Consider the following 21,525-nt stretch of genomic DNA (forward strand, 5'->3'; position numbering starts at 1 on the left):
ATTCTGTAGTGTTCTGTACTATTCCATACTATTCTGTACTTTTCCGCACTATTCTTTACTATGCAGTGGTCAAATATTATTTTGCCAGGGTTAAAATGAGAAAGCATTCAAATTCACTTGTAACAAATTTTATTTAGCATTTTTATTGAATACATATTAATTATATATATTAATACATACATATTAATTATTTTCTAGTTTGGGGAAAAGGGTCTTCTTGCCATTGACAGTGTCCCTGAAAAAAAATAATAAAAAATTATAGAGGACGTGAGTCAGACTCTAATAAAAACGCATAAATAACTTCCAGTATATATATTTCTTATAACTTATTACTAGAGGGTTCAGAACTAGAGTCAATATCGATATCACACGTGTAGATGATTTATCAGTACTATGCCCCGTATCCATTCTATCTCATTCTGTTGAATCTTGTGGAACTAGTTTAACGCGGCCAGGCATCGTCTTCCACAATANTCTCCGCCTGTATCACGTGACCACTTTACTGCACTGCCATTGGTGGAATTTCTGGTCAAATAATACGGACTTATAAATAATATTATGAATTAAATCTATTAAAAATAGAAATAACAAATATAAAATAAGAATTGGAGTAAACGTAAGTTACAATTAGCTTTCTCTGGGATATCATCGTTTTCAGATTGGTTGCTTACTTGCTGAATTTGATCTATCTTAACCCACTACTTTTATACAAAATTGTATATATATTAATTTTCGTATAAATTTGACAAAGTTGTATATTTATTTCTTGAGATAGGAACATCAGATATAACTTTCATGGATCGCGATCAAGAGTTAAAGTAATTAGCTTTCAGTCTATACCCCCTTTCATTTTTCCTTTACAATCCTTTTAAAATTTATCATTTCTATTTGTTAGATCTCTCTTCAAGGGAGTGTTCGCGAAACATTATCGATGGTGATCGCTACAAATCTTACTTCTATCCGTACCGTCTATAAGGAGAAAATTGTTAAAAACGACTCATACTGAAGAACATAGCGTCTGTACAAATTCAGAAAGTTGCAATATTCGACTCGGATATTAAAAATATAAAGGAATTGAGTCTTTGCCACAAACTCTGATTTTCCAATTCTTATAATTTTACAACCCAATGTCATAGACTGCAGATATTTCAAACTGTAAATTATGTTAGATCAAATATAATCAAAGTTTGAAATTTCAAAAGTTTACACCGGCAGGTTGCAAAAATAAAAGGATTAGAACATTTGAGTTAGTGGCAAAAACTCAATTCCTTTAATTCCAAACAAATAATTCAGATATTACAACCTATAATCATCGATAATTTTTCGATGCATTTGTATGAAGTTAATATTTCATAATATTTTTACTTGTTTACATACAATATACTTTAAAGAAGAGCCTCTGCATGAAGGAACCACAGGACGGGGTCCTCTGGCCAGAAATCCGGGAGTTTGACGGAGACTTTGGCGACAAACTCATTGGAGTTTCTTTCTTGTCGGTCATGATGCTCGGATGTATCACTTAATGTTCAAAGTTCAAGAAAATCACGAAACTGGATAGCGTTTAACTGTATGTTTAAAGTCGGGGGTCACCAAAACAGAGGATGTGAGTCAGACTCTAATAAAAACGCATAAATAACTTCCAGTATATATATTTCTTATAACTTATTACTAGAGGTTTCAGAACTAGAGTCAATATCGATATCACACGTGTAGATGATTTATCAGTACTATGCCCCATATCCTTTCTATCTCATTCTGTTGAATCTTGTGGAACTTGTTTAACGCGGCCAGTCATCGTCTTCCACAAAATATTCTTTTGTAAATTTTTTAGATTTGAAGTCAATGAAATTTAAAACTTATCTCTATTGCTATAATTTTTTAACACCTCAAATTTAAAAACTTAAAATTAAACTGTACTTTTTGGTACTGTACTTTACTACAACTACAGCTGCACCGTACTGTACAGTACACTCGTCTTGTACAGGTATTTACTGTTCTGTACTTCTATGTACTGTACCTGCATACACTCGTCTTGTACCGGTAGTGTACTAGTCTTACGCATTACTGTCGTCTTTATTGGCATTATTGATGGATCCTTAACACAAATAAAAATTATTTTTGTTATTTTTTCAGTTTTTGGATGATTTTCAGGTTTATTTCTTTCAATAAATGTGGAACTAACATCTACTTTTTTTTTACTCTACAGAGGTTTGGTTCATCACCATCACCGAATTTTATTTCTTTTGTCAGTAGGGGTCAGCTTGAGAACTACACAAAATGATTTTAATTCTAGAGACTGAAGTTTTCATTAATAATTGGAGACTACTGGAGAGTACCGGAGGGTTCTAAATCCAGTGGAGAGAAAATTATTTCTACTGGAGAGCTTTTAAATTTTTACCAAAATATAACTTCTACCGGAGGGGTTTCTTTTCCACTGGAGTAAATTGCATTTCAAAATAGGGAGGATTTAAGTTCTTACAAAGAAAAAAATTCTACTGGGGGGTTTTTTAATTCACTGGAGGCATGTTCTCTGTGTACTAAAAAGGTTTGAATTTTTCCCCATAGTGATTTATATTTTACCGGGTTTTCAACTATTGCTATTATAAACACTACTGGGTAATAATTTTAGCTTTTTGTTACTGATATATCTGAAAACCTGCAAAATGTAGATAATTTTTTTTTAGATTTTCCTGTTGACAACTAAAATCCAAGACAGACAAGTAATGTATAGAAATACATCTAAAATGCTTTTGTAAGATATGAATCACTTTGGGGAAAAATTCAAACCTATTTTTCTACACAATCTAATCCCTCCAATGAATTAAAAAAAAACCTCCGGTAGAATTATTAATTTAGGTTCAAATTCCAAGGCTCCCTGATATGAATAGTTTTTACTCCAGTGGAATAGAAACCCCTCCGGTAGAATTTATATTTTGGTAAAAATTTAAAAGCTCTCCAGTAGAAATAATTTTCTCTCCACTGAATTTAGAACCCTCCGGTACTCTCCAGTAGTCTCCAATTATTATTGAAAACTTCAGTCTCTCTTTTAATTCAAATGCCAAATTCGGTTTTGTTTAGAAAGAAAAGAAATGCTTAATTTCATGATAATAGAAAATTGTAATTACCATTTTTAATATCATAGTTGCGTCAGAGTATACTCTTTATTTGCCATTTTTATACATTTTGTCAAGTTCTTATCGTTAATTGTTTGTACGTTAAATTATTTTTGTAGATAATGAAAGTTTTAAAATGTGCAAACTTTAAACAATTTGCATCATCAATAATCTTAAAAATTGTAAAATTACGTTTTATTTTCAGAAACTGATTTTTCGTTATCTTATCTTTATAAAGATTATTGCAGAAATACTGCGCAAATAAATGAATGAATTAATTAATTAATTAATTAATTTGGGGCAGTCTTATGTTAACAAAAGTAATTCTTTGTAATATCAGATTGTTAAAAAGGATGAAAAACAAAAAAAAAGAAAATAAAAACAAACTGTTCTTTTATAATTTAAAAATCATTAAGCATTAAGAAATCTAAGTATTTTTATCATTTGTTCTTAAAATATAGATTTAACCAGAAATGCGTGAAACTGTTTGTTTAAAATGCTTGAAAATAAATCATCGTTATATTCTCTTATTCAGCAAATAAAATGTGGAAACTAGGATTCTAGAAATAAATCAGAAGTTAATTTAGTCTTCATAAGTTTTCAGTGATTTATTTTGCAAGTTATGAAAGAGTGTATCCAAAAACGGGAAAGTGGGTTTTGTCTCGAAAACGCGACAATGTCTCAAATTCAGGATATGTTCGAAAATGGAAAACCAGACATTGTCTTGAAAACGGTCAAGAGATTTGATATGAAGATAACTCCTATTATAATTTTGATTTTAAAAAAAAGTTTAAAACTGGGAATTGTTGTACTCGTCATGATTAATTAAATGTTGGTTATAGTTTTTATTATCGACTTTTACTCTGGATATGGGCCGGGATCCCAAAAACCCAGTCTTTCAATTTATGCACACATTTCTAACACTCAGTGTCAGAAATGGGCCAAGTGGAACTAACGTCCCCGTAATCAGATTTCAAGGGTACCGTTGTGAATCGAACATACATCTTTAATTATCTAGTTTAATTATTACTCACCTCCATATACTTAGAAATATCACAGGTTTCCCTCCCGAGAACATGAGACATAAAAGTTACAATCTCTCCGCCAAGGAAACTTCTATAAACTTCTTTAGGAACATCGTCAGTTGACGCAGCACAAAAATGTGAAATCTTGAAACAAAGGATTTGAGTCTTTGCCACAAACTCTGATTTTCTAATCCCTATATCTTTCAAACCCAATGATGCTGTAGACATTATACATTTAAAAATATGATTTCTGTACACCATCAGGTTGCAAAATTACTGTGGTAGCCCATTATATCAATCTAATGAAGACGACTTTTTTATTTAGATTTTAATTGTTAACAATTTTTCGAATTACAAGTTTTTAATAAACGTTACAAACGTTCCTTTAAGCTGGTTTTCGACGCANCATTGAAATCTAAAGTCCTCTTCATTATATTAATAAAGCCGCCTACCACCGTATAAGGATTAGAATATTAGATTTTGCGGCAAAAACTCAGTTCCTTATACTAAATTTAAATCTGTCAGGATGGTGCATTGTGCAATCTTTTAGGTAAATTGGTCTGTCAACAGTTTCAAGTCATTTCCACACATATTATACAAGCAAACAACATATTATTTAATATTTACATTATGATGTTTTACTCCAATATTGTCAAAAAGGTCAAATTTATTCAAAAGTAAGAGAACACCAAATCGAAATAAAAATGTTATCTGAATAATTCTTCGGAAAAAAAAATCAGATTTTATTCTAACGTGACTTGAATTTGATTTGATGAGAATTTCAAACATTTTTTTCATTTTTATCTTTTTAATAAACGTTACAAACGTTCCTTTAAGCTGGTTTTCGACGCATTAAGATTGTTCATAAGAAAACTATTAGAAGGAAGACGATTGGTCAGTACCTGAACCCCATCTACAAACATCTGTTCAAGTCCGTCTACATGACCATATTCAGTTGCATTAATGAACCAAGTCGTTCCAGGGAATGCATCATAAAATCTAAAAAAAATTCATGTTAAAGGTACTGTACGCGAGATTTTAAGTGACCCTCGATACAAAAAGTTGGCATTGTCTGTCTCTGAAAAGTATGAGACTGTAAAAACGACCGGAAACTCAAGGTTAAATTAAGTATTCGGCCTTAGATACAGTTTTAAATTTATTTTCTTAATTAAACCGGAACAAAAGTGATAAAAAATTGATTTGAATGATATCCTTGATCCCGGTATCCTTAATCCTGATATCCTTGATCCCGATATCCTTGATCCTGATATCCTTGATCCCGATATCCTTGATCCTGATATCCTTGATCCCGATATCCTTGATCCCGATATCCTTGATCCTGATATCCTTGATCACGATATCCTTGATCCTGATATCCTTGATCCCGATATCCTTGATCCTGATATCCTTGATCCTGATATCCTTGATCACGATATCCTTGATCCTAATACCCTTAATCACTCAATTAAAGCTATCCCTGAAGAGTTCGTAGCATTGAACAGATCATAAGGGTGTCCCACGAAACATGACAGTTGGTGAATAGTTTTCAATGTCGTCTTCCATGACACTATATTAATTATTTAAGACTTTTTGCAGTTTATTTCGTTAAACAAATCTTTTACCCAAATATATATTTGTTTGAAATCAATTTTACTTATTATTACTACCATTTAGTATTTCTTATCATCATCTTTGGTACCAAACAACTTATCAAATTATGGAAGAAGACATTTTAAACTATTCACCAACTGTCATGTTTCGTGGGACAACCTGTATGTTCAACAAATTCGCAATCTGAAACAGACGTAAATCACGTGACAAGAATACTGCACTGGCATTGGCTGAAGTTCTGGCTACGTAATACGGACTATACTGACCATATTTAATAATATTATCAATTATATCTTTTAAAAATGCAAAATAAAAATAAAAAATCATAATAGGAGCAAACCTGAGATTCTCAGACTCCTGTGGGATATAATCGTTTTAAGATTGGTTGCGTATTTGTTGAATATGATCTGTTTAATACTACAACTTTTATACAAAATTGCTTATATATGAATTTCCGTATAAATTTGACACAGTTATATATCAATTTCTCCAGACAGGAACATCAGATAGTTGTCTTATATTTATCGTTCAACGCCTGAGATTCTCATATTTCACTCTATACCCCCTTTTATTTTTCCTTTACAGTCCCTTTTACCTGGTATTGCTGAGATCATCTGGAGCACAAGCTGGGGTTAAACTGGTTCCTTTCTGCGCATCCAGACCAGCCATTAGAACTAGAAACAGAACAGAACTGGAAACTTTTAAATGGACTATTTTAAACCGTTTTTCATGGATTAAGCTAAGTGACTTCTGCCAAGGAGTTTAACCCAACTCTTATCATATATCTGTCTATCTATTATTATTACCGGACCAAAAAAAAAAACAATAAATGCTAGAAAGTAATTATTTTGTGTTTGGAGATACCTCTTTCCTATTCTAAAAATCGTATAATATAACGTAGAAACCCCCTGTATTATCGTATTTCAATAAAGGAGCTTTTGCCACAAACTCTGATTTTTGAATATCTATATTACATCTTTACCATTGTAATATTTAAAGCATGATGTAATATTCAGGGTATGATCGTATACTAGAAAACCCTTCAACCCTTTAATCTCCCGTTTGTATATAAGGCTGGGGGACAGACAGCTAACAGACAGCTAACAGACAGTTAACAGACAGTTAACAGACAGCTAACAGATAGATGAATCTGCAACATGCCTGCCAGGGAACACAGAAGTCCACCAGCATCTTCTCGTATCCTTAAACATTAATATGTATCATCAGATTTATCAAATCCTCAAGAAATTCGTCTCCTGCAGCTTCTGGAACTGAACCGATTGTACTCATACCGACCAGTCGGGACTACCCACCGTTTGTAACAGTTCCAGCTTGTCCAACCATGGACCAAGATGTACCAGATGAAACTTTTTATTTTCGAGCTGGTCCTATAAACAGATCAACTCTGGGGATATAGAGCAACAAATACTTCCAAGGCAAACAAGTTCAACTACAGTTCGGCTAGTTCAACTACAAGTCAGGGCGACTTCTCCAGCTGGTTCTATGAACAGAAACACTAGAGATGCAGAACAACCAAGAATTATAAATAGAGGAGGACGAGACTGTCTCGCAAATACACCAGGAGCTGCTCTATACTCTGCAGAGGATTCTATACAAGAATCCAATCTTGCTTGTGGCCAGGAGCAGCTAGAATATCAATATAGACCAATGACTCCAGGAGAGGAGGAAATCTCGAGGATCTATGAGGACGAGATCTATCATCCTCCAGATATGATTGAGAAACCAGTTGATTTATGGATCGCAAGATCTAATATGAGACCTGGGGAAAACTACTCTTTACAGACAGCTCCCAGCAACCAGTTATGGAAGAGATACTCCAGAACCAAGTTCTCCTCCAGTTCAATCTCCGACTCAAGAGTATCCTTCAACTCCAGGAGCAGCTTGGATAACTGAGGAAGCATTTTATGTAACAGCAGAAGATATGGAAGATGTTATTGACGAGCTACAAGCTATAGTTGAAGCACGGCTACTTTGGTTAAAGGATGATATATCCTCACAGACAAACCCGGAACTAGAACAGTTAAATTAAGGACTTCCTGATTAAGGCTTTGAGGATTGCATATCGGAAGTATCTCAAGACTAGAACCGGGACTGAGAGAAAGACCTGTGTAAACGCCCTGAACAGAGGGAGCAAATGATTGATCTCGCACATCCCTAAGATTTATATCTTATAATTGTAATCAATTGAATAGCTCTAATCATTACACCATCCAATTTTGTAGAATATCCAACTAAGAGTTCTGTTAGATAAAATTTTCTAAGTTTAAATTGTCAAAGATTTCCATAATAAGGTTGCAAAGATATATGGATTAAAAGATTTTATTTGATGCTAAAGATTTAACAAAAGATAAATTTTGTTTTCAGTGATTCATTTTGTAAGATATGAAAGTGAGTTTTGTTTTGAATTGTGGATTATACTCAAAAACGGGAAAGTGGGGTTTGTCTCGAAAACGCGACAATGTTTCAAATTCAGGATAAGTTCGAAAATGTGAAACCTAACATTGTCTAGAAAACGGTCAAGAAATTTAATATAAAAATAACTCCTATTATACTTTTGATTTAAAAAGTTTAACATTGGGAATTGTTGTCCTCGTCATGATTAATAAAAGTTTGCGCATTTTATCATGATTCTCAATCTCACCTAATGCCGGGGATTCATAATTCAGATATTCTCCTGGAGTGATGGCAAACAGATCGATCCAACCAAATGGATCAAATCCATCAACTGGAGACATGAATATACTCCCTTTCACATCTCCACAATGATGCTAAAACATTATAAATATCAACATTTAAATATTTTTTTAAAAAGTGGAAAAGTGTGAAAAAATGAAAATTACGGTTTTTAAACTAAAGGGAATGTTAACGTAATACCAAGTGAACCTGTTATTTTCGGTCCTTGTCTCTACTTCATAAATTGCAAGTGACTTTCACTGACAAATCACATTTGAAAACTATCAAAGTTTGGATAGAATTTTTTTAACCCAGACAAAAGGGTACCGTTGTTAATCGAGCTTGTTACTTGAAAATGAAAAAATGTTGACAGTCTCTTTAACGACCAAAGAACAAAGCTTGTCCCATCGTAAGAATTTACAAAAAAAATGTAAAATTTCTACAACCAAAATTTTTTCGTCTTTTTATCTTTGAAACCTTTTGCCGAGGACATATCTCAAACTTTTAGATTAGATTAAATTCATAAGTTAGAAATATACACCATTAGGTTGCAAAGATAAAGGGATTATAAATCAGAGTTTATCGAAATATTTTATCTTTTCTTAATTAGGGTGTTTTAGTTTTAAATAAAAGGGCCTGGTAAAGGTTTCGAATAAAAAACTTGAGTAAGGTTACCTTTAAGTATTCTACCACCACGTGACCACCAGCTGAATGGGAAGCAAGGAAAATATTTCTATGATTAAGAACAACACCACTGCCAATATCTAGAAAAAAAATGTGAATAGATTATTAGAAACAATCTTTTTTAATGATCTTTAAAATAAGTTTTTTCACAAAAAAATTTCCGAATTTCAAAATTATTAATTCTGAAGTACATTAGATGAATCAATATTTAACTCAATAAAGTTTTAGTTTTTTTGAGGTTTGTTTATCTAGGATAGCTACACAATACACATAGGATGCATGTGTGAGTCTATAACTATGAGAGATAATGATATGAGGAGACAGCAGACGTAATCTTGAAAACTGTTAGATTCGGAATATTTTCCTTTATATAGTTTCTGCTTCACAAATCTGCAAATACCTCAAACCCAAATTAAAAATAATAAATTTTTAAATGGAATAGTTAAAATATCTCATTCACTTACAATCTTAAAATTATGTCTACAGATTTTAAGTTTACTCGATGTAAGCAATAAATATTTGAAAACATAAAATGACAAATCAATTGACAAACCTTCCTCGTCTAATTTGTCCCTAAGATGTAGCTCTACCCAGGATAGGATATCATCTAACCAAACACCCTATATACCATTTTATAAATTAGGATTAACTTAGTTGGTTTCTTAAAGGGAGTGTTCGCGAAAAATGCGATAAAAAAGCCCTTTTGATCGCTACTAATCTTACTTCTATCTGTTGCGTCTATAAGGAGAAAATTGTTAAAGACGTCTCATACCGAATAACATGGCGTCCATACAAATTGAGAAAATTGCAACATACGACTTAGACCGTAAAAAAATCAATTTAATTTCAAACAAATCATTCAGATATTACAACCTATAGTCATCGATTATCTTTCGCCTAATTTGTATTTAGTTTATATTTTATAATATTTTTTAACTAATTTGTTTTGAATTTGATTATTTCTCTTGTCGCTTGCGCAACTATCTAAGAATGCCGCCCACCACTCACATTTTTTTTAATCCGTTAAAACGTTTTTTAAAAAAATAAAAAAAACTATAAAATATAAACTACATATAAATGTGGCGAAAGACAATCGATGACTATAAGTTGTAATATCTGAATGATTTGTTTAAAATTAAATTTATTTTTACGGTCTAAGTCGTATGTTGCAATTTCGGAAAATTTTGATAAATTGCTAAACTCTAGAATTCAGAGCTGACGACTGTTTAGATTTTATTGCATTTTTTAAGATTAGGATAAAAAATAGTCAAACCAAATACTTTTTATATTTCTATTCAATGTTTCTGTAAAGATAATTTGAAAAATTTCACAATGTACTCTCATTCTTTTTTTAAAAACAGCTTTAATCAAAAAATGTCTAATATATTAAAAAATAGTAATACCCTGAAAATAACCCTTTCACGAGAAAGCTAGGAGTTGATTAAAAACAAAATATTAACTCATAATTATTGATTAGATTGGCAGAGAAAGCTTGGAGTTGATTAAAAACAAAATATTACCTCATGATTATTGATTAGATTGGCAGAGAAAGCTAGGAGTTGATTAAAAACAAAATATTACCTCATAATTATTGATTAGATTGGCAGAGAAAGCTAGGAGTTGATTAAAAACAAATTATTACCGCCTAATTATTGACTAGATTGGCAGAGAAAGCTAGGAGTTGATTAAAAACAAAATATTACCTCGTAATTATTGATTAGATTGGCAGAGAAAGCTAGGAGTTGATTAAAAACAAAATATTACCTCGTAATTATTGATTAGATTGGCAGAGAAAGCTAGGAGTTTATTAAAAACAAAATATTACCTCGTAATTATTGATTAGATTGGCAGAGAAAGGTAGGAGTTGATTAAAAACAAAATATTAACTCATAATTATTGATTAGATTGGCAGAGAAAGCTAAGAGTTGATTAAAACAAAATATTGCCTCATAATTATTGATTAGATTGGCAGAGAAAGCTTGGAGTTGATTAAAAACAAAATATTACCTCATGATTATTGATTAGATTGGCAGAGAAAGCTAAGAGTTGATTAAAACAAAATATTGCCTCATAATTATTGATTAGATTGGCAGAGAAAGCTTGGAGTTGATTAAAAACAAAATATTACCTCATGATTATTGATTAGATTGGCAGAGAAAGCTTGGAGTTGATTAAAAACAAAATATTACCTCGTAATTATTGATTAGATTGGCAGAGAAAGGTTGAACTACAGTAAACCCGTAGCTTGTTACTCTGGAGGAGATAAAAACATCAAACATAATTATCATTTAAAACAAGATTGTTAAGAAAATACAACTCCTGTTTTTATATTGTAAATAGTTATTCTTTTAGCTTTTAGATATTGATTTCAATACCATCATTTTTCCGTCGTAAATCAGAGCTGGGAACTTTAGAATGGTGGATATCGAGATCAATGCTTGATCTCCTTTTTTCTTAATCTCCAGATTAAATTATGCTTGTTCTTCTCTTGTTATTAATCTCCAGAGCGTAAAACTTTAGAATGGAGTATCCCAAATAGGTTGTCAAGTACAATAGATGGCAAAACAGAATGCGAACACTTTCAGTACAGCTGTATTTACGTCATAAGTGTCAACTCAAATTCTGTTTGACCCTTGGAATATCCTTAATTCCGATCAGTTAATCATTTAATAATAGATTAATAGCATAAGGAGAACAAGCATTATTTAATCTCGCGATAAACTAATTTTTCAGCTCAGAGCTGAACAATTAGAATGGGATATCCATAATCCCGATCGGTTAATTAATCTGGAGATTAATAACAAGAAAAGAACACGCATTATTTAATCTGGAGATCAAGAAAAAGAGTGGATCAAACATTAAAGTTTTCAGCTCAGTGGCCGAATTTAAAGAATTTGAGCGGCGGTTTAAATTTAAGCCGCGGCTTAAATATGGTTGGTTCCACTTAAAATTGTATCAAATGTTTCAAGATTTAAGCCGGCGCTTAATTTAAACCGGGTTTTGGCTGATTTAAACCGCGGCTCAAATTCTTTAAATTCAATCTCAGGTAAAACAAAAGAAGTTGCAGATTTTCTCTTGTTTTTTTACTGGATTTCCAAAATTTTACAAATATAAAAGTTTTTTGAAAGAAAAGTTTGCCCCTGATTTTACTTTATTAACACACCTTTACGTTATCATAGCCCTGTATGTGAATATCAAGTTGTTTAAAGCCTGTAAAGTACAAGAATTTGGCGATATTTTGAAGATATTCTGGTTAGAATGTTGTTTCATACCTTTCAAAGATTGTAGAGTATGCTACCCCGGGCATAAGACCCCCCAGCCCCCCAACCATCACCATAATAGGGGAGTCTACAGTATCAATAGTATCCGGGACCCAAACATCTATCATGTTGTCCAAATCCTGGTTCATTAGACCGTAATAGGTTCTAAAATAGGTATTTTATTGGAAACATCTATCAAGTTGTGCAGATCCTGGTTCATTAGACCATTAAATTTTAAAGAGTCCAATGTACATGAGGCACAGTAATTGTGCACAGTGCTCAAGCCCACTTTATAACAAATGATTTAGCTACAATAAAGTAAAACTATTTTCTCTGTTACAACATCAAATACACTTTTGATATTGCTTAAATGTTGTCTTCATGTTCCCCAATTTTCTAAATAAATGCATTATAACCATAAAACGTATAGTAATGTGTTAACATTTGACACCAATGACGTCACATGCATAATTCTTTATAATCTGATTGACACCTTGTATTTTTTCTTGTTACCCTTGCAAAGAAAATGTAAAATTTACTTATGCTTAGCTCTGTATGGTCCATGAGTAAATGGATCAAAGGCTAGAGCTTCTCCGAGCAAAATAATAAGAAGAGAATTCAACTTCATCCTTCCTTCCTGTCTTTTCACACACATCTGTTGCAGTTGAACATTTTTCCTCAATTTATTTCAAATCTTATCTTTTACAAGTTGAACATTTTATTTAACCCTATAACAGATAAAACGTACATTTAAATCAAATATAGTAAAGTTCATTTTTTGCTATCCCTACTAACCGGAAAACCTAAAAATACGTATGACATTCGTATATATACGTATTTTTAGGCTTTAGGAATACGTAAAAATACGTATTTTTCATAAGTATGAACTTAGTGAAAATACGTATTTTATATCCGTGAAAATACGTATATGACTAACGTAAATGCGAATGTAAAATGAATGAATCAGGAATTTCAAGGGTTTTCCTATACGTAAAAATACATATTTTTAAGGCATATTCAAGTTCTAAAACGAAAATGTTAAGTAGGTTATGAGTAATGACTATAACTATTAATGCACAATGCACATTGTTCCTTCATAGCTTTACAATTAATTCCACAAATTTCTTAAATCCATTCATATATTCAAATATTCTTCTACACAAATTCACACCATCAATTTTCCTTTCACTGTTAAAGTGCAACTTCTATTTATAAAAAAAATCGAGAATTTCCTGGCATTGATTCTAATAAAAAAATCAATTTACTCCAAAACAATATAAATTTTAAAACATTGTATTTATCAAAAAAAAATACGCAAAAAAGCTATAACTTTGAAAAAGTATTTTGTTTGAATTTTACGAAAATATACGTATTTTTATGTCAAAAAAATGAAAAAGTTTAAGTAAAAAAAAAACGAAAAATACTTAAAATTCGTAAAATAAAAACCTAAAAATTTTGAAAAAGCATTTGGTTTGAATTTTACGAAAAGAAACGTATTCTTAGATTTTCATCAAACTTTTAAACTTAATATTTTAGCCTTTTTTCTTAAATACTTTTTACCGGCATATTCTTTTTTAATGAAAAGTATAAAACAAACAAATCCGTAAATTTAAAGATTGTTGAAATATAGACCAAAACGCGTCTGATATCAATAAAAGAAACTGAATGCCTCTAACTCTGGTACGTTAGTTAATTGGAGAATTTATCTCAGAATTAAGGAAACTTTGATATGCTTTATAGCGAACAAGGTTTGAGCTAAATCTGATTTAATTCTATACAATGCAATCTACAATGTTATTTCTTTTTACATATTCATTTACAAATTGCTTAAAATTGCAAATGGAAGGTCACTTGAAATAACAGCAATAGTTCTTAAAGTTAGACGAGGTCCAGCAGTTTGTCATTATTTTTTATCATCTCTGTTAATATCTTAAAAGAATCCAAATTAAAAAATGCCAATCGAATTTCTAAAAAGTGCAGATGAAGACTGAGATTAAAATATAATTACATACTTAATTACATTAATTACATACAATACGATTTGAAATAGCATTGAGAGTTTAATTCAAATATTGATTATTTACACATTTATTTACAAATTAATTAGATTTACACCCCTCACATTTACTCGTGAGGAAAAGGGTCTGACTGCCAAGCACAATTTGCCTGAAAAAAAGTTTAGTTATATTTTCAAAACAATTGTATTTATTAAAAACAGAATAAGATTATACCTGCAAGCAAGCATCATGTTCGGAAACTACACTGTCTTTCTTCAAAACTGTTGCTTTCACTGGCATCAAGCTTGGATCCTTTAAAAAGAAATGGTAAACCATGTCGATCATATTTTTCTATATATAGCAGCAGACACCATGGTAGGTATAATGGTAAGGAGTAAAGTCTTTGCCTACAACTCAAATTTTCTATGTTTTTGCAACCTGAAGGTTTAAGCTTTGATAGTTTAAACTTAGATTATTTGATCTAACGCAATTCCTAGTTTGAAATATCTGAGGTCTACGACGTTGGGTTACTTGGGGATTGGAAAATGTGAGTTTGTGGGCCGGCAAAGACTTAATTTCTTCATGTGGTAAGTAAAATGTTGATTATTTAATCTTAATATGCATGTAAGGTTTCGCATATTCTTATAAATAGAACAAAGGTAATTTTTATTATTTTTTTTACTGAGGAAGTAATTTTTTAATATAGATTATATGGACATTTTTAGTTAAATTTGTTTTTATTATGCTGACCAATCTCTCAGTTTATTATTATATCCTTGAATAATCGTACCTCCATATATCTAGAAATAGTGCAATCCTGCAACCCAAGAGTATGAGACATGAACGTAACAATCTCTCCTCCAATAAAACTTCTGTATTCCTCTCTTGGAACAGAATCATCGGCAGATCCGCAGAAATGTGTAAACTAAAAATATGAGGTTAAATTCTTTTATTTCAGGATTAATCAGAACACCCCCATTCAGATGGTCAAACTTATCAGAACTTTGCCAGAATAAATCCCTTTGCGGTTTTACAGTGTTTCATGGCCAGAGCTAAAAATAAGAGCATATGGCCGCAGCGATGAACCCTGGCATGTCCGCAATTGAAAATAAATCGTTTTCAAAATAATTGCAATCTAATTCACACTTGAGCAGACAAAGCTTTTAAGGGTACCGTTGTGAATCGGGTATTGTCATCTTTGCATTAAGGGTCAATGGAAATTACGAGAACAGTCTTTTTAAGTTCTTTTTTTGTAACAATAATTTTTAAACAAAACCTGAATTGCATCTACAAAGAACTGATCCAGGCAGTCCCCATGTCCATAGTCGGTAGCATTTATAAGCCAGGTATTTCCAGGCAGGGCATCATAGAATCTAGATTCAAGAAAGCATGGTCAGATAGTAAAATACTTATAAATTTCCAATTACTCATATTCTTAAAGCTCTCCCTCATATATACAGGGTGTCCAAATAAACATAAAAATTCAGTGACGAATTCGATATAGTCTTTTTGAATAATGCTTTGATTTACTATAGTGATACCTACTGAGAAAGCTGGTTTCAGTAAGATTTTTGTCTGCTATGTTTACACTTTTTTTGTTTATGCTTTGACTGCATAAGGTTGTATTCTTGGTAAAATAAGAAAATTCAGTGAACAAACAGAATAAACTTGTCCCTCCTCCCTTGCCACACTTGTATGCAGATTCCATTAGCGCCTGATCCAATCAGAGGGTTCACTCATGTGTTTGTTGTCTATTCTGAACCATGAGTATGGCGGCCCGGTGACATCTATCTTTCTATCTATCGCATCATCCAAATAGAGATATGAATCCCTTAATCGGCGCTATGCAGTAAATGGAAATATTTTGACACATATTTAAAGCCATTTACCATTTTCATAAAATAAACTCTAGCTGACATAATAATATTATGGCTTTTGAAATCAGGTATTTCAATGCTAATTCTTAACAAAGACGATCTCGTATTCGTCACTGAATTCCCATGTTTATTGGGACACCCTAGATGTATATTATGATTTATTATGATTTATTTGTCGAACGCATAAAATTGGTTCAGATATTAGATTAGAACTTATAATTCTATACAATAGAACTTATAATTATTCTTATAATTCCTATATGTTCTCTTGCAGTAGAGAATCCACAATTGAAAATGAACAGTTTTCAAAATTATTATTCAACATTAATATCTATATCAATCCGTTATATGTAGTATTGATTAACCTGAGATTGATAGATCTTCTGGTATACAAGCTGGAACTTAATCTCCCCACCCATTAATACCTTTAACCCTGTATATGTAGTATTGATTAACCTGAGATTACTGAGATCCTCTGGTGCACAAGCTGGAATTAAATCTCCCTACCCATCAATACCTTTAACCCTGTATGTAGTATTGATTAACCTGAGATTACTGAGATCCTCTGGTGCACAAGCTGGAATTAAATCTCCCTACCCATCAATACCTTTAACCCTGTATGTAGTATTGATTAACCTGAGATTACTGAGATCTTCCGGTGCACAAGCTGGAACTAAATCTCCCTACCCATAAATACCTTTAACCCTGTATGATGTAGTATTAATTAACCTGAGATTACTGAGATCATCTGGTGCACTGCAAGCTGGAACTAAATCTCCCAACCCATTAATACCTTTAACCCTGTATGTAGTATTGATTAACCTGAGATTACTGAGAACTTCTGGTGCACAAGCTGGAATCTCCCAATCCATCAATACCTTTAACCCTGTATATGTAGTATTGATTAACCTGAGATTACTGAGATCTTCTGGTGCACAAGCTGGAACTAAATCTCCCAACCCATCAATGCCTTTCACTGCATCCAGTCCGCACATTAGAACTTAAACAAATTCAAGTTTTTTTTCTGTAAATTCAAATCATTTTTTATTTTATAACTGTAGGCGTAATTTCAAGTGAACTTCAATTTCAAACTAGAAAGAATTGACAGAGGGGTGTATTGCTACTCAGATAGAGAGTTAAGGGTACCATTGTAAATTAGACATTCCCATATTTGCATCAAGGGTTACTTAAGATTACGTCCACAATCTTTTTAAATTATATTTAGACTTACTTAACGAGGGAATTTCATAATTAAGATATTCTCCTGGAGTGATAGCAAACAGATCGATCCAACCAAATGGATCAAATCCATCAACTGGAGACATTAATATGCTTCCTTTCACATCTCCACAATGATGCTAAAAATAAATAGGGTTACTGTGAATTTTGTCTTTGTATTTCATTTTCTAGAGGAATATTCTCGTCCTCAGAGCACTTTTTTAGAAACCGTTTTGAACAAAATACCTAGTGAAATTTTATAAAAATTATGCTCAAAATATAAAAAAGGACGACAAGAATTCAACTGTTTTCTGGTTCTCATTGTACCGTTAAACCCTAAATGAGCCATACATTGAAATAATTTTTTAAATGTCGTCTTGACAATTTTTAAATGGGTTTTATACTACTTCACGTAAATATCAGTATTTGCGAAAAAAATAAATAGCCATGAATATTCGGGAACAGTTTTTAAAAGCTCCTTATAATCATTTAACAAAAAAACCAAATATCTGCAACATTCCATTATCAGAAAGTGAAGAATACGACATTTGATGAATTCTTTCGATGTATGGCTTATTTAGGGTTTAACTGTATGAAATAGATTCCATACCTTTAGGTATTCCACAGTAACATGCCCCCCTGCAGAATGTGAGCCAAGGAACACGTTTCTATGATTTAGAACAGCGCCAATACCTATCCCTGAAATACAGGGGGTAACAGAACATGTCCTTTTATCTTGGAAAATACCAAAATAGTTTTAAAAATATTACCATCTGAATCTAATTTTTCTTTTAAATGATTCTCTACCCAAGTCATTACATCATCCAACCAAATACCCTGAAAAATATTTTTTAACATTTAAAAAAAGTGTTCATAAAAATTGATTTGTGAAGTTCAATAATTACATCATAATTGCTGATAGGATTGTTGCCAAGAATCCAGGGTTGAACTACTGTAAATCCATAGCTCGACACTCTTGAAAATATACATTTTTAATTATTAATTATGTTTTTCAATAATAAAATCAATGTTTTCTCTCTATTTTTTACATTGCGTTAGGTTTGTTACACTCTGCATGATTAATAGTATTTAGCTATTCCTAACAATCTTTCTTCAACTGCATACATCATCACTTTATTTAGATTAGGTCAAAAATTATTAAAGATAGTTTGATCAAACACATTTATGCTTGGCGTAAAAAGGCCGATCATTAAAGGAAGTGTTCGCGAAAATTCAGAGAGGGCATAAATTACAGTATGACTCTCCACTCTTGGACATTATTATTATTTTCTCTTTATAACACGCTACGGATAGAAGTACAATTAGCAGCGATCGAATCAATTGATTCGGATTAGCTTACACGCGAACGCTCCCTTTAAAGGCAAATATAATTTATTATTTATTCAAAAGTTTTCACCTTTCAAATATAGTAGAGTATGCAACCCCAGGAAGCAGACCTCCCATCCCTCCAACCATGAATAATATAGGAGAGTCTACAGTATCTAGGGTATCTGGAACCCAAACATCAATCATGTTATGCAGATCTGTATTCACTAGAGCGTAGTAGGTCCTAGATTAGAAAACAAAAGTTAATTATGGTTTGGAATTAATAGATAGTGATGAATAGTTGAACCAGGTAAAGATAGCTGAACTACTTGTCTATTGTCGCTGATAGTTCACTAAGGAAGTAGTTCAACTAGTCATACCTAATAAAACGAATTCTGTTAAATTTGATTTTTTTCCAAAATGATTTTTTGGTGGAAAAAGCTGATTGCTATAAAGATGTAAATATAGCTAATTTTTAAGTCAAATGAGTCCAATAGACTAAAGGCGTTATGCTGTTAATCGTTATTCGTTTTGGGTCCATTTAACTAATTTATAAAACTTCCAATTTGCATAATTTTTGAATAGTTTTTGGGTTGATTTTTCCTAGTTCTTTTGTCAGGTTCAAAATTTGACGTTCTAAAAAAATATTTAGAGTAAACAATTTAGAAAACGTTTGTTTTTCTTAGCAAAATCTCAGCCAAAAAAAAAAAGCCAAAAAAGAACAGCTAAAGGCAAATCACTAATTTTATGAAAAGATCCTTTAGATTAACCTACTTGTGTTGTGATGCATAGGGTCCAGATGTGAAGGGATCAAAGGCTTGTGCCGACCCTATAAATAGGCCTAGGTATAGGCCTAATACCTGGCCTGATACTTGTAATATATTCATCCTCGGTACTAGTGAACTAAAGGAACTCTAGAGTTCACTTGGTTTATATAATTATGGCTTATCTTCTCCTTGTTGTTTAGAATATTTATTTCTTATTTACAATTGTGAATATTTGTTCATTTTTATTTATCTACTAAAAGGGGTTATTTAATATATATATATATATATACGTACAGGTAATTAAAATGAACTCAAAAAAAGTAATTTGTGACACTGTTTTTTAAAGCAAAAATAGTCAGTGAAAATGCCTGTAAAAAGTAGTTTTGTCGGAAACTTTGTATTCTCTTTTTTCATATTTTTGTATGCGTAAACTGTAAATGTAATCGCTTTTAGATGAACATTCATACTTTGTTTAAGACCTTCTTTTTTCAGAAGGGAAGTAAAAAAATGAGAAATTTTTTTTGTTTCAAAGATAGTTTTGCATTTCTTGCATTAGTTGCCAACTCTTGAAAAAATTTGTTTTCAATAAAAACTTAATTTATAAATTAAGAAAAAGGAAAAAACGACTATATCTATCTGTCTTTACATATAATATGATTTAGCATTATTAAAGTTCAAATTTTAGACCTCGTCATATAAATGATTTGTAAAAATGTTTTTGTTCCCCCACCCCCTCCCCCTCCAATTTTATACATACATATGATTTTGAGTAATCACGTTTTCCAAGAGGGTACATGTGTATTTTGTAATGATATGAATTTTGATTTAACTATCAACTTAGTTTTTGATAGAGTCACGTGTATTTCTACAGAATAGTCAGGCACAAAATGGGAGTGATTAGGACGATTACTGAACGTTACGACGATTACTAAAATTGCGATAATTATTAAAAATACAAAATTTTCAGATTTTGGAATAATAAATTTCTACAAAATCCTTAACTTATACTGTAGATACCTTTTATCCATATTAAATTTGAAGCAGATTTTTTATCTTTATTTTGAAATTTTATCCACAGTCCCTTTAAGCATCAATAATGGACGCAAATTGAATTAATTAAAGATAGTTTACATGCGTTGAACTAATAATCCCTAGATAAGATGCTTAAAGGATCTGTACACGTAATTTCAAATCACTTTTCATTTAAAGATCCGATTCACAATGGTACTCTGAAAAGCTTTGTCTGATCAAGCAATATTTTAGGTATCCATGTTTTAGTTTTAATTAAACAGTTTTTAAGCTAAAAAAACGACGTTATCTTCCACATTATTGATCATATAAAGATGTCAAGGGTACCGTTGTGAATCAAGAATACTCCTTTCTGGAGGGTCGCTGAAGATTTCAAGGACTGTCCCTTTAAAGATGTGATGTAAACGTGACTGGATTGACGTATTCTACTCTTCATTATAATTCAGACCTCGGTTGTCGAATATTTAAGGAAACATGAAAAAAAGTAACTTTTACTTTAAAAAATCTAAGATTGTATAATAAAATAAAATAAAATAAAATCAATAATAAGTGGTTTTTATTAAACACTCTAGAGGGATTGGGATGGAGGAGTTTTAAAGGAATTTAGTCTTTGCTACCATTTCTGAATTTCTAACCAAATTTGAGGCAAAGGCTCAATTACTTAACGAATTTCCTAAATTCACAAATCTTTTTTAATGAACAAAAAACACATTCAAGCTGGTTAAAAATAAACCAGGTAGGTATTTCCCCCTTGCTAATTTATCGCTGTTAATTTGCAATTCTAAATAAAAAGTTGTAATCTCTGTTTGATTGTCTGTATGGATGTCCGATCATTGCCCGATTGGTCTTAAATTTTGATTAGGGAATTCGGTAGAACCTCGGGAATGTTTTTAGCTTTGCTGAAAAGTTCTTATTTGAGTTTAA

General features: G+C 31.6%; 2 protein-coding genes across 2 annotated transcripts; both read right to left on the minus strand.

The window, feature by feature from the left end:
* Positions 1-127: 127 nt before the first annotated feature.
* LOC111710345 (chlorophyllase-1) lies at positions 128-13,050 on the minus strand. Its single transcript, XM_023484408.1, has 11 exons — positions 12,927-13,050; positions 12,400-12,552; positions 11,317-11,380; positions 9,681-9,747; positions 9,119-9,207; positions 8,412-8,538; positions 6,345-6,423; positions 5,041-5,137; positions 4,148-4,282; positions 2,018-2,095; positions 128-235 (listed from the first exon to the last, which is right to left on the minus strand). Exons 1-11 carry the CDS (start codon positions 13,040-13,042, stop codon positions 188-190), a joined length of 1,053 nt encoding a protein of 350 aa, XP_023340176.1. The 5' UTR covers positions 13,043-13,050; the 3' UTR covers positions 128-187.
* Positions 13,051-14,375: 1,325 nt separating this feature from the next.
* On the minus strand, positions 14,376-19,714 carry LOC111710346 (chlorophyllase-1). The gene is made up of 11 exons (XM_023484409.1): positions 19,580-19,714; positions 18,897-19,049; positions 18,385-18,454; positions 18,250-18,316; positions 18,090-18,178; positions 17,493-17,619; positions 17,171-17,261; positions 15,661-15,757; positions 15,175-15,309; positions 14,619-14,696; positions 14,376-14,553 (listed from the first exon to the last, which is right to left on the minus strand). The coding sequence occupies exons 1-11, from the start codon at positions 19,690-19,692 to the stop codon at positions 14,512-14,514; spliced, it is 1,062 nt and encodes a 353-aa protein (XP_023340177.1). The 5' UTR covers positions 19,693-19,714; the 3' UTR covers positions 14,376-14,511.
* Positions 19,715-21,525: the final 1,811 nt, after the last annotated feature.

Source organism: Eurytemora carolleeae, unplaced genomic scaffold (assembly GCF_000591075.1).
Source record: "Eurytemora carolleeae unplaced genomic scaffold, Eaff_2.0 scaffold847, whole genome shotgun sequence".
NCBI classification, from domain to species: domain Eukaryota; kingdom Metazoa; phylum Arthropoda; class Copepoda; order Calanoida; family Temoridae; genus Eurytemora; species Eurytemora carolleeae.